General features: G+C 36.6%; 1 protein-coding gene across 7 annotated transcripts in view; it reads left to right on the top strand.

Annotated features, from left to right (window-relative positions):
• KLHL8 (kelch like family member 8) overlaps positions 1 to 14096 on the top strand; it is a 125827-nt gene that overhangs the window by 79886 nt on the left and 31845 nt on the right. For 6 of the 7 annotated variants that reach the window (XM_037830214.1, XM_037830220.1, XM_037830215.1 and 3 more), the window contains 2 exons: positions 5637 to 5780; positions 6873 to 6984. In XM_037830214.1, coding sequence (XP_037686142.1) covers positions 5637 to 5780; positions 6873 to 6984 — 256 coding nt within the window. The remainder of the gene's footprint in view (positions 1 to 5636; positions 5781 to 6872; positions 6985 to 14096) is intronic. The other variant, XM_037830217.1, reaches the window with a different exon arrangement.

Here is a 14096-nt window from a genome sequence, read left to right as displayed (position 1 = left end):
ATGTATGCCCAATGTTTTCTTTATAGCCTTTATCTCTTTTGCCATATCTTTTCTAAACTTTTTGAATTGATTTAGCATTAGTTGTTTAAATTCCTATATCTCAGTTGAAGTGTAAATTTGTTCCTTTGACTGGGTCATAGCTTTGTTTTTCTTAGTGTAGGTTGTAGCTTTCTGTTGTTTAGGCATCTGACTTCCTTGGCCTCCCCCAATCAGGTTTTCCCAGACGGGAACAGGCTCAGGTCCCAGAAGGAAGAAATATTCAGTATCCATTTTCCCTGATGGTGTGTGTTAGAGGATTGACACACCCTGTGCTTTTCTGACCAGCAGGTGGCGCATGTCAGCTTATGGCTGTTTTCCTCCAGGTTCTGGGGTCTGGTTCTGAATGAAAGGTGGTTAGTAGAGCTGGGCCCCACCTCTTTCCTCTTGGGAAGATATGCCCCCTAGAGAAAAGTCATTTGCATGTGAATAGATTCTTTGTTTCTCTGACTCTGCTGTCTCCACTGTTGTCTGGGTCAGAATGCCATGAGTTTAAAATGGCTGAGGCTTTCTCTGCTGCAGAGCACTGTGAGCTGAAAGTGGTTGAGGCTTTCTTCACTGAGCCACCCTGGTTGAGAGAGAGAGGAAGGGACAGAAAGCCCCCTTTCAGGGTCAGTCTGCAGCCCCCGGATTCACCTGTCGGCCAGAGATAGCACCCGATCCTTTGGGCTTCCCGTCCTGAGACAGGTACATCCCCCGACTCTCCAAGATGAGTCATCACCAAAAGCCTCTGTCTGCTTGTTGGGGATTTGTAGTTTGTATTGAGCGGTTAACATTAAAACCCCCAATTGGAGCTGGGCTGAGGTATATTCACTTGGTCAGAGAGTGCTGCTTTCTCACACCACGAGGCTTTGCAGTTCAAGCTGCTATGTGGGAGTGGGCTTTTGACTCAGGTCCGCAGTTTTTACTTACAGATTTTATGCTGCAGTCTCGGGCTTTTCTCTTTTTCCAGATTGTTGCATGATGTGTGGACAGTAACGGTCATCTCCCAGCAGTTATTCCAGATCTTTTACTAGTTGTTCCTTGTTTTTTATTAGTTGCTTTTCGGATCTAACTAACTTCCTCTCCTCTCTATGCCGCCATCTTCTCCTTCTACCCTTCTGCCTTCATTTTTGCCAGTATTTGCCTGATGTATTTTAGGGCACCATGGTTAGGTACATAAATATTTATGATTGTTATTTCTTCTAGGTGGATTGCCCCTTTTATTAATATATAGTGTTCTTCTTTGTCTGTTATAACAGTTTTGCATTTACAGTCTATATGTATATACTTTTTATATAATAATATATCAGTATTAGTATGGCTACTGCAGCTTTTTTGATTACTGTTTGTGTGGAATATCTTTTTCCAACTTTTACTTTCAACCTATATGTGTCCTTTGGGGCTAAGGTGAGTCTATTGTAGATAGCATATAGATGGATCTTGTTTTATTTTATTTTATTTTATTTTATTTTATTTTTATCCATTCTGCCAATCTGTGTCTTTTGATTGGGGCATTTAATCCATTAACATTCAATGTTATTACTGTAAAGGCAATACTTAATGTCTGTCATTTTATCCTTTGGCTTTTATGTGTCATATCATATTTTTGCCTCTCTTTTTATCCTTTTAGTTACCCTTACTGATAATTTTTATTTCTACACTTTTCTCCAAGGCTCTTTCTCCTGTCTCTTCCTTTCAGCCTGCAGAACTCCCTTTAATTTTTCTTGTGGTGCAGATCTCTTATTGACAAACTCTCTCAGTTTTTGTTTTTCTATGACTATTTTAAACTCTCCCTCAGTTTGGAGGGCAATTTTGCCAGATAAAGAATTCTTGGCTGGCAGTTTTTCTCTTTCAGTACTTTAATATATTGTATCACTGCCTTCTTGCCTCCATGATTTCTAATGAGAAATCAGCACTTAGTCTTATTGACCATCCCTTGTATGTGATAAGTGGCCTTTCTCTTACTACTTTCAGAATTCTCTCTTTCTCTTTGGCATTTGACATTCTGATTAGTATGTGTCTTGGAATAGGTTTATTAGGGTTTATTTTGTTGTGAGTACATGGTGCTTCTTCGACATGTATATTTAAGTCTTTCATATGAGTTGGGAACTTTTTGGCTCTTATTTCCTTGGTTATTCTTTCTGCCCCCTTTTCCTCTTCTCCTACTGGGACATCTGTGATGCTTATGTTTGTGCATTTCATGCTTTCTTTAATTCCCTGACGCCCTGGTCAATTTTTTCCATTCTTTTCTACGTGTTGTTCTGTCTGTTTAATTTTGGATGTTCTGTCTTTCAGTTTGCTGATCCTGTCCTTCCGCGTGTTCAAATCTTCTGTATGCCTCTAGTGTGTTTTTAATCTCTCCTATTGTGCCTTTCATTCCCATAAGTTCTGTTATTTTTCTTTGCATGTTTTCAAATTCTTCTTCATGCTCACCCAATATCTTTTAAATATCCTTTATCTCTTTAGGCATATTTTCCTTCATTTTGTTGAATTGATTTAGGAGATTTGCTTGAACACTTTTGATTTATTGTTCCAAATTCTGCATCTCCTCCAGCCAGGCCATATCTTCCTGTTTCTTAGTACAGCTTGTAATTTTTTGCTGATGTCTAGGCATCTGATTTTCTTGATGAATTTATTCTGATGGTCAGTGTCTCTTTCTTGCTTAGGGTTTTATTTTTGATTGGCTTTGTGTTAAGTCTCTTCTTTAACACTTTGTTCAACTTATTCTAGATCTTTAGAATTGCCCATGTTTAACTGATCAGAACTAGGCTAGAGACCCATGAAGGGGGCAAATACCAGTTCCAAAGGGCCATAGAGAGAAGGTCAAGAAAGATGCCAAAAGACCTTTTTTGTTGTTGGCTTCCTGAAACTGCACTTTTTCTGGCCACTCCTGCAGATGGCCCTCTTTGGAAAACTATTCTCTACAGCCCTCCGGAGGGAGTGTTTCTTCAACTCCAGAGAACTCTTCCTGTGGGGGGGCAATGTTGAAGCAGTTTCCATGGGGAACCATGTCTGTGGCAGGCTAGAACTGTGATTCAGAGCCAGGATCCAGCATTCCAAAGTCACTAATCAGAAGCCACACTCAGCCCTCAGCTGTGCCCTGCTTTTCCCAGAATGAGAGACCTCCACTCCCCTCTCTGTTTGCAGCAGTCAGCCACAGATTGTACTGAGGCTACTTGCCTTGAGGGTGGGGAATAGGCACCAGTCACTGCCATGGAGCAGTTCACTCACAGTTTATTTGCTGCAGGTTCTCAGTGTCTCCCAATCCTTCTCTTTCCTGTATGCTGTACAGTGCTCCCCTGGCCTCTGGAGCCCCAGAACCATTGTTTCAGATAGTTTCTGCCTGTCCGCTAGTTTTTTTTGGAGGAGTATATCCTGTACTCCCTATTCTGCCATCTTTCTCAGAAGTTCTCCTTGTATCATAGGTTCTTGAGGCTGTATTGTGGCAGAACCACCACCAATTTGGCCTTGAAGTTCAGTTAAGAGAAATGGTGGTATCCATTCTTGTCATTAATAGACTCCAGTCCATATTTTTTCCAGCAGGTCTCTCTCTGTCTCCTTGAGGCTCTCTGTTGAGAGTTGTCAGCCAGAATGAAATTTTTAACCAGGTAGTATAGGTAAAAGAAAGTTTGAAAGTCATAGAAAAGTAGTTCTTCTAACTAATTAGTTCAACATAAAAAAGACTTTTTAAAATTCTCTTTTTAAGTAGCTTGCTGTAAAGAATTATGTTTTGAAGTGTAGATGTTTCTTAGTTTTGAATACTGTTTCAAGAAGTCAAGGTATTGGATGAAATTCATCTTCCAATTCAGACTTGTATTCAGACACATCAGCCTTCATTATATGTCAAACATATACTACTCATATACATGATTTCTTATACAATTGCAAAACTTTTTATGAAGTAAGTTTTAGTAAAGGAAAGATAGCACAAGCAGTTCTGGTCATTCAGTTAAGCAGTCATTCAGCTAACATTTACTAAGTGCCTACCACGGGCCATCCTGTGGGGTAGTCACGAGAAATGCAAACATGAATAAAATATAACCAGCCCTATTTGGAGAGGACTTGTAGTCTATCTATGGAAATAGACATGTGAATAAATAAATTATTACAGGTGCTTTGATATAGTCACAAGGTATAGTGGGAGGTATAAAGCAGAGTGGTTATTTTTACCTTGAAAGTGTCAGAAAAGGTTTTATAAAGAAAGTGAACCTCATTCTTAGTTTTGAACAACAAATAGGTGTTCTTATGGGTGATAGTTGGGGAAAGGTGTGTTCAGTTTATATAACTTTTATTGAATGCCTAGTGTATGCCAAGCACTATGCTAGTCCTTGTTAGTGCATAGATGCTTAATACAGTCTTCCTGGCTTAGATTCTGGTGAAAGAAGTCAGCTTAATATATCATTTCAGTACTGTGTTAAGGGAAATAATAATTACAGGAAGGTACTGTAGGAATACAGAGGATGAGCACTATATATATATTGCAGAAGCATGAGACTTAAGACAGAGAAATACAGAAGTTTTGGTTAGATCTTAGAAGACCTTTTTATAGTCCTGAGGCTTTATCTTGTAGTAGGGCAGTTCTCAAGATGTGGCCCCTGGGCCATATCATCATTCACTTGGGAACTTGTTAGAAGTACAAATTGTCAGGCCCTATACCAAACCTACTGAATCAGAAGCTGGGGATCTGGCCCAGCAGTCTACATTTTAAGTCCTGCTGGTGATTCTGATACATGCTAAAGTTTTTGAGAACTACTGATGTGTAGGTAATAGAAAGCTGTTCAAAGAGCCTTTTAATTAGATTACTCTACTGACAGTGTGAAAGATGAATATGAAAGGAAGTAGACTAATTAATGAGAGGACAGGATTTTGCTGGTAGTTGGGTAATAGCTGATGAGGACCTGAACTAACAGTGGAAGTGGGAATAGAGGGGAAGAGATGGGATACTTGTGGGAAAGAAGAGGTTGTTTAAGTAGGCAAGGAGGGGAGATGAAGTTTTAAACGTGTTAGGTTTGAAGGGGCTGGAGGACAGCAAATGGAAATATGGGTTGGAAGTGTATATTGGAGGGTATCATGATACAGGTGGAATTTAAAACAAAGAGGTGAACTTTTCCTTTGTGAGCATGAAGTGTGTGAAAAGTGGGGTAAAGATGGCACATGGAAAACAGGAAGAAGGGAAATGATTGGAGACAAAAGGAGACTTCAATATTAGGGAAATCAAGAGAGTAAGGAGTTCCCCCCGCCCCCCCCCCCCCAAAAAAAATAAAAGGGTTAACAACATATCAAATGTTAACAGTGGTGGTCAATAAGAAATTAATTTAGATGTTCATTGGATTTTATGACCTAAGCAAGAACAATTTTACACAGAACATGAGAGCATAAATCATATTGCAATGGGATGTTAGTGAGCAGAGATACCCTATTCTTTGACAAGTTCAAATAAAAAGGGGAGAAAAAGAAAATTAGACTTCTGTTAACATAACCATATTGAATGCTATCCAAATAACTCATTTTTCTTTGTTGCTAATCAAAATTTTGACTTCCTAAATATTTTTCCACATTAATTTTTAAAAAAATTGCCAGCTGTGATTTTGATCTCTATTTTGTGGCTCTACCTTTAGGTGTGCTGTTTTGTGTAGGTGGTCGAGGTGGATCTGGTGACCCCTTTCGCAGTATTGAGTGCTATTCTATCAACAAAAATAGTTGGTTTTTTGGACCAGAAATGAATAGTCGGAGGCGACATGTGGGTGTAATCTCTGTGGAAGGTAGGTACACTATTGTCTTAAATCAGGTCATGTAGGATTGTATGGTATATTAATAAAACTGTTTTGGAAAAAAAAAAAGTACATTGGGAACGAGGAAGAAAAAAATCATACTGTGTTCTCATGCTCTCTTTTTAATACTTGAAGTTGAGAATTTCTTTATACAAGAAAGTTGGTAAATTATTAAGTATTTTTCAATGTATCAATAAAATATGTGGGTAGTGATTGTATGAAAATGTGTTCTGCTTTGTGCCCACAGATGCTCAGTGCATAAGCTGTTGCTTATAGTTGCATCATGTGGAGATGAGTAAAAGGGAAAGGAGAGGTAAAGAGTTAAGATAAACTTCTCCAATAGAGTTATAGTTACAAAAAAATCAAACTGAAGGAAACTGTTCATTGAGCCCAAATAATAAATGTATATCAGCTTTTTTCTGTTCTATCTCATTATTACTACTGAAATTAGATTTTTTACTGGTTACTGGAAATAAGTACCTGCAGAACCATAGATTAATTATTAGAAGACTGAGAAAATTAGTTTTTTTCCACTTATAAAAATGTAAATGCTTATTTTAGAAAATTAAAAACATTTTGGATAAAAAATCATCTGCAACTCCAACACCCAAAAATAGCCACATTTAATATTTTGTTGTATAATATTTCCAGTCTCTCTGCATGTATTATGTATTGTTACTTGGTTTATTTTGAAAAAGTTTGAAACTGTATTGTTTTATATTTTCTTTATGTAACATATTTAGAGAATTTTTTCAATTTTATTAAACATTATTTGAAAGCATAAGTGGTTTCATCTACAAAGGAAAAAAAAAGTTGGGAAACTTAAGGGATAATGTTTGAGCATTTAAATAATTCATGTAGAACGGCATATTCCAGACATTTTGTTAAGTGGATGCTAACACTTATTTTTATTTGACTGCTGAAACAGCATTGATCACTATGTTGAACAAAATAGCAGGTATTGAAAAGTAATTTATTATAATACCATTTTAATTAAATATTGCTTATATATATAAATGATATTAATAATATTATAAATGTGTTTATGTGGAATCAAATAAAAGTACTTCTCTATTTGAACAGGTAAAGTGTATGCAGTTGGTGGACATGATGGAAATGAACATTTAGGTAGCATGGAGATGTTTGATCCTCTCACTAATAAGTGGATGATGAAGGCATCAATGAACACAAAGAGGTAGATCAGCATGGAAATTTCTTTTTATTTTATTTGATGGTGGAAAATGAAGCTTCTTAAAATCGAAAGGCCTTCTTTTTTTACTTTTTATATTTTTAGAAACTTTAACACATTTTGTTAAAGCATCCAAAGTGAATGCTTTGTTATATTTTTTTTATATAGTCTTAAATATTAGAAATGAAATTATTTTAGCATACCATAATGGTAGTCATAGTTTTCACTTATATCTGAGCATTGATTTTTTTTTTTTACTTTTTTATTTTGAAATAACTTTAGAATTTCAGAGTAGTGACAAAACTAGGAAAGTTCTTAGGTACCAGTGGCTCTCAAACAAAACTGTTATTTTATCCTCTTTGTGGGACATTTGGCAATGTCTGAAGACATTTTTGATTGTAACAAGTGGGGGTCGGGATTGCTATCTAGTAGTGAGAGACTGGGGGTGCTACTAAAGATCCTACAATGTCCAGGACAGCCCTCTTACAGCAGATAATTTGCAGCAGATAATTTGCTGGTCCAAAATGTCAGTAGTACCCTTCACCTAGTTTCCCATAATGTTAATGTCTTATGTAACCATATTACAATTATTAAAACCAGGAACTTAATATAGGTACAATGCTGTTAATTAATCTATAGACAATATTCAATTTTTGCCAGTTTTCCCAAACATTCTTATGCTTCTAATTTATTTTTTTTAAGTCTAATATTATTGGCTAATAATCTAATAAAGAGTTGAATTGTAGCAGAGGTATAGACATTCTTGCCCTGTTTCCAAACTTGGTGGAAATGTCTCTAATATTACCCTATTAAATAAGATACTGGCTTTAGAACTAAGGCATATGTAGTATATTTTGTCACGCTAAGAAAATATCCTTCAATTTTTGTTTCCTTCATTGTTTTTATGATGAGCATTAATAGTTCAAGTTTTCATCTACAGTAAATTGAAATGTTTGTTGATTAATGGATTGATCTAAAAGGGAAAAAAAATTAGTAAATTAGTAGTATGACTTGTACTCTAGCTTGTTCAAGTTCTTATTAATTACTTGGATATCAGATTTTTAGATATCTCAAGGTGGGAAGGATGGCAAATATCATGTGTCCAAATCAATATTCAAAAGACTAAAACGTAGATCAAACACTCTCTAGATCTATAGGCAAAGCTTTAAAATACTAAAATTAGAAGAATTATATATTAAACCTATTTTAGGTATTTAAAAATTCAATTACACCAGTACAACATGGTGGAAAGTCAGACTTGATTATGTTTCATATGGAAAAAAAGTACCTGAATGAATATGAAACATAATTCTTGAAAGGAGAGAAAAGGAGGGAAGGATGGGGGAAAGGGAGGGAGAGAGAAAGAAGGGAGAAAGAAAGAGATAGAGTAAGAGAGAAAAAAAGAAAACAGTATAGTTGCCTACATTAAAAGAAGTGAAGCCTTTAGTTAATGTAGATTATAGTTGTACTGTTCTCTTTGCTGATCCTTGTGTATCTTACGGCTATGGTCTCAAAGTGGAATTTGCAACATGGTTAGGTGTAGGAATGAAATATTAGACTCTCATACTTTTTATCACCTAAGTTTATTTTGTGTGAACATTTTATAATTAACGTGATCTTTTAGTATAGTAATATATGTTTATAACTTAAAAATAATTATGCTTAATATGGGGGGTGCACAAAAATTGATTGTTGTGCATGTGGCATGAAAACCTGGGATGCATCTAAAGAAGGACTAACAGGTTAGTAAGAGATCTGAAAAAAAAGTCATAAAAATAGTTGAAGGGTTTTAGTCTGGAGAAGAGAGGACTTAAGATAATGTCCAGATATTTTAAGAAATGTTTTTTGCATTAGTAATAATTATATACATACATACATAATTTATTTATTTATTTTTCAATGAATAGCAACAAAGCCTACTATAAATTCTCCCAATGACTGGAATATCTAATGGAAAGATTTTGGTAATGGATCGTGGTGATGATAGCACAACATTGTGAATGTAGTTAACACTACTGAATTATATATTTGAATTATATATTTTTATATATTTTTATATATATAATAAGAAGTATAATCAGAAAGATCACATATTTTGCACCTTAATGGGGAATTATATTAGATTACCTATTCTTTCTCTTTTTCAAATTTAACATTCAGCAAGTGGGGTGAGGATCTCAAGACTGAGTTTAATAATTTGCCTAAACCTAGATACTAGAGTAAGTCTGCTTCTCTGTTTTAGAGTGAAAATTTAATGGAGGAAAGAGAAAAGAGGGATATCTGAGTAAATTTTGAAAATACTATTTAAGAGTAGTTCTATATAGAGAGCAAAAATCAAAATATTTCAATTGCAATTTTCTTAAAAGTATAAAAAGCACCAAAAGTAACAAAGCCCCCATCATAGACATTGTGGCTTATATGTTTTGCAAGCTGTAGCAACATTCTGTAAGAATTTTTTAAAAAGACTTGTTACCATATGAGGAATGGATTCTCCTTCATTGGGAGAAAGAATCCTAGGAGTATGAAACAACCCAGTCTTAAAGTGTGCTGTTAACTCCAACTTATCCACAAATGACATTTTTTTTTTTAATTGAGATTGTTCACATACTATACAATTATCCAATGATCCAAAGTGTACAATCAGTTGCCTGCGGTACCATCATACAGCTATGCATCCATCACAAAATTTTTTTTTTTCAATTTTTAGAACATTTTCATTACTCCAGAAAAGAAATAAAGACAGCAAAAGGGAAACTCAAATCCTCCCATACCACTAACCACTCCCCCTCCGTTATTAATTCAAAGTTTTGGTATAGTACATTTGTTAATGTTGATGAAAGAATGTTAAAATACTGCTAACTGTAGTATGTAGTTTGCAATAGGTATTTTTTTTTCATATATGCCTGTATTATTAATTTCTGGTTATTATGTCATACATTTGTTCTACTTCATGAGAGAGATTTCTAATATTTGTACAGTTAATCACAGACATTGTCCACCACAAGATTCACTGTTTTATACATTCCCATCTTTTAACCTCCAACTTTCCTTCTGCTGACAAATGTGACCCAGAGCTTACCATTTCCACCACCTTCAGACACCAGTCAGCACTGTTAGTTAGTCTCACAATGTGCTACTTTCACCTCAGTCCATTTCCAAATGTCTAAGTTCACTCTGGTTGAACATTCTGCTCATAATAAGCAACTGCTCCCATTCTTTAGCCTTGTTCTATATCCTGGTACCTTATATTTCATGTCTGTGAGTTTACATATTATAATTAGTTCCTATCAGTGAGACCCTGCAATGTGTGTCCTTATGTGTCTGTCTTATTTCACTCAATCTAGTGCCTCAAGGTTTTTTCATCAACCCATTTTTTTTAAGACTGTTTTGTTCACACACCATATGTTCTGTCCTAAGTAAACAAGCGATGGTTCCCTGTATAGTCACCACCATCACCTCTATCTATATAAGGACATCTCCATTTCTTCCACAAAGAAGAAGAAAGAGTCAAAGAAGGTAGAGAGACAAAAGAAAGTGAAAAACGAAAGAGAAAGAAAACAAAACAAAATAAAACATGAAAGCTAGGAAGCAACAAAAGGAAAGATAGCATTAAACTAAAGTAGAATAAACTGTCAGACTTCATCACCAATGCCAAGAGTCCCATACTCTTCCCCTATGTCCCCGCCCCCATATGCATTTAGCTTTGGTATATTGCCCTTGTTATATTAAAGGAAGGATAATACAATGTTTCTGTTAACTATAGTCTCTAGTTTATGTTGATTGTATTTTTTCCCCAAGCCCACCCTGTTTTTTTTTTAAATTCAGTTTTATTGAAATATATTCACATACCATACACTCATCCATGGTATACAATCAACTGTTCACAGTACGATCATATAGTTACGCATTCATCACCACAGTCTATTTCTGAACATTTTCCTTACATCAGAAAGAATCAGAATAAGAATAAAAAATAAAAGTAAAAAAAGAAAACCCAACCATCCCCGCCCATCCCACCCTATTTGTCATTTAGTTTTTGTCCCCACTTTTCTACCCATCCATCCACACACTAGATAAAGGGAGTGCAATCCACAAGGTTTTCACAATCACACTGTCACCCCTTGTAATCTACATTATTATACAATCATCTTCAGGAGTCCAGACTACTGGATTGGAGTTTTGTAGTTTCAGGTATTTACTTCTAGCTATTCCAATACAGTAAAACCTAAGAGGTGTTATCTATATAGTGCATAAGAATGTCCACCAGAGTGACCTCTCGACTCCACTTGAAATCTCTCAGCCACTGAAAGTATTTTGTCTCATTTTGCATGCCCCTTTTGGTAAAGAAGATATTCTCAATCCCACGATGCTGGGTCCAGATTCCTCCCTGGGAGTCATATCCTGTGTTGCCAGGGAGATTTACACCACTGGGAGTTGCATTCCACGTACAGGGGAGGGCAGTGAGTTCACCTGCCAAGGTGGCTCACTTAGAGAGAGAGAGGGCCACCCTATTTTTAACACCTTTTACTGTTGACATTCATTTGTTCTACCTCATGAAAAAACATGTTTGTACCTTTTATCACAATCGTTGAGTACTCTAGGTTTCACTGAGTTATACAGTCCCAGTATTTATCTTTTCTCTTTCCTTCTGGTGTCCCACATGCCCCTAACCTTCCTCTTTCAACCATACTCACAGTCATCTTTGTTCAGTGTACCCACATTGCTGTGCTACTATCTCCCAAAATTGTGTTCCAAACCTCTCACTCCTGTCTTTTCCTTTCTGTCTGCAGTGCTTCCTTTAGTGTTTCCTATAGAGCAGGTATCTTGTTCACAAACTCTGTCATTGTCTGTTTGTCAGAGAATATTTTAAACTCTTCCTCATATTTGAAGGACACTTTTGCCAGATATAGGATTCTTGGTTGGTGGTTCTTCTCTTTCAGTATCTTAAACATATCACCCCACTACCTTCTTGCCTCCATGGTTTCTATTCAGAAATCCAAACATAGTCTTATCAAGCTTCCTTTGTATGTGATGGATCACTTTTCTCTTTCTGCTTTCAGGATTTTCTCTTTATCTTTGACATTTGGTAATCTGATTATTAAGTGTCTTGGCGTAGGTCTATTCAGATCTATTCTGTTTGGAGTACTCTGTGCTTCTTGGATCCGTAATTTTATGTCTTTCATAAGAGATGGGAAATTTTCATTGATTATTTCCTCTGTTATTGCTTCTTCCCCTTTTCTTTTCTCTTATCCTTTTGGGACACCCATGACACATACATTCCTGCATTTCGTGTTGTCATTCAATTCCTGGAGACATTGCTCATATTTTTCCATTCTTTTCTCTATCTATTCTTTTGTGTGTAGGCTTTCAGGTGCATTGTTCTCCAGTTCCTGAGTGTTTTCTTCCACCTTGGGATCTGCTGTTGTATGTCTCCATTGTGTCTTTCATCTTTTGTGTTGTGCCTTTCATTTCTATAGATCCTGCCAGTTGTTTTTTCAGACTTTTGATTTCTACCTTATGTACGCCCAGTGTTTTCATTATATGCTTCCTCTCTTTTGCCATATCTTCCCTAAACTTTTCGAATTGATTTAGCGTTATTGTTTAAATTCCTATATCTCAGTTGAATTATAAGTTTGTTTCTTTGACTGGGCCACAGCTTTGTTTTTCTTAGTGTAGTTTGTAGTTTTCTGTTGTCTAGGCATCTGGTTTCCTTGGATACCCCAATCAGGTTTTCCCAGACCAGAACTGGCTCAGATCTTGGAAGGAGTCAGTAGTATCCAGTTTCCCTAAGGGTATCTTAGAAGATTGATACACCCTGTGAGGCCCCAAGTCACTGTGCTTTTCTGCCCAGCAGGTGGTGCCTGTCAGCCTTTAGCTCCCGACTGGTGTAAGGAGGTGTGGCCCATGGCTGTTTTCCCCCAGGCTCTGGGGTCTGGTTCTGAATGAAAGGCAGATAGTAGAGCAGGGCCCCACCTCTTTCCTCTTAGGGAAGATATACCCCCTGGGGAGATATCATCTGCATTTGAATAGTCTCTCTCACTCTGCTGTCTCCACCCTTTTCTGGGTCAGAGCGCTGGGAACTGAAAATGGCTGAGGCTTTCTCCACTGAGATGAAAAAGGAACAGAAAGCCCCCCTTTAGGGCCAGTCCATGGCCACCCTCAGTTTCACCCATCAGCCAGAGATAGCACCCGGTCCTCTGGGCTCACCCTCCCAGAGAGGTCCTCCAGCTCTCCAAGGTCAGTTGTCACCAGAAATCTCTGTCTGCTTGTTGGGAATTTGTAGCTTGTATTGAGCAGTCCACATTTGTTAATTAAAACCTCAGTTGGAACTAGGTTGAGCTATATTCGCTTTCTCGGAGACTGCTGCTGTCTGTCACAACAAGGCTTTGCATTTTGGGTACCAGTGGAGAGAGGGGGCTCTCAGCTTGGATCTTCAATTTTACTCACAGATTTTATGCTGCGATCTCATGCATTCCTCCCAGTTCAGGTTGGTGTATGATGAGTGGACAGTCACATTTATCCCTCCACCATTATTCCAGATTATTTACTAGTTGTTCCTGGTTGTTTATTAGTTGTTCCAGGGGTGCTCACTAACTTCCACTTCTCTATGCCATCATATTCTTCCGCCTCCTCCACAGATGACATTTTAGTACTTTAATAGGGCTTGATTTATGCTACTATGTCACTACAAATAAATAATTTAAATTCTAACACATGGATTAAAAGGGGGAAAAACCCCAAAGTACTTTTTTAAACTTTACACCCTTGCCTCTTTTATAATTTTTTTATGGGAGAAGTTTTAGTTTTACAGAAAAAAATCATACAGAAAATACAGTTTCCATATACCCCCCCTACCCCATTATTAAAGCTTTGCATTAGTGTGGTATGTTTGTCACAATTGATGAAAGAATATTACTTTAGGTGTACTATTAGCTGTAGTCCATGGTTTACATTGGGTTCATTGTTGTGTTGTACAGCCCTATCGTTTTTTGTTTTTTTAGAAATTTTATTCTAGTAACACATATATGACCCAAAATTTCTCCTTTTAATCACATTCAAATATATAATTCAGTGGTATTAATTACATTCACAATGTTGTGTTACCATCACCACCATCC

Source organism: Choloepus didactylus, chromosome 3 (genome assembly GCF_015220235.1).
Source record: "Choloepus didactylus isolate mChoDid1 chromosome 3, mChoDid1.pri, whole genome shotgun sequence".
Lineage (NCBI taxonomy): Eukaryota > Metazoa > Chordata > Mammalia > Pilosa > Megalonychidae > Choloepus > Choloepus didactylus.
Note: the sequence above shows the minus strand (reverse complement) of the source record. Positions and strands in the feature narration are given on the sequence as shown.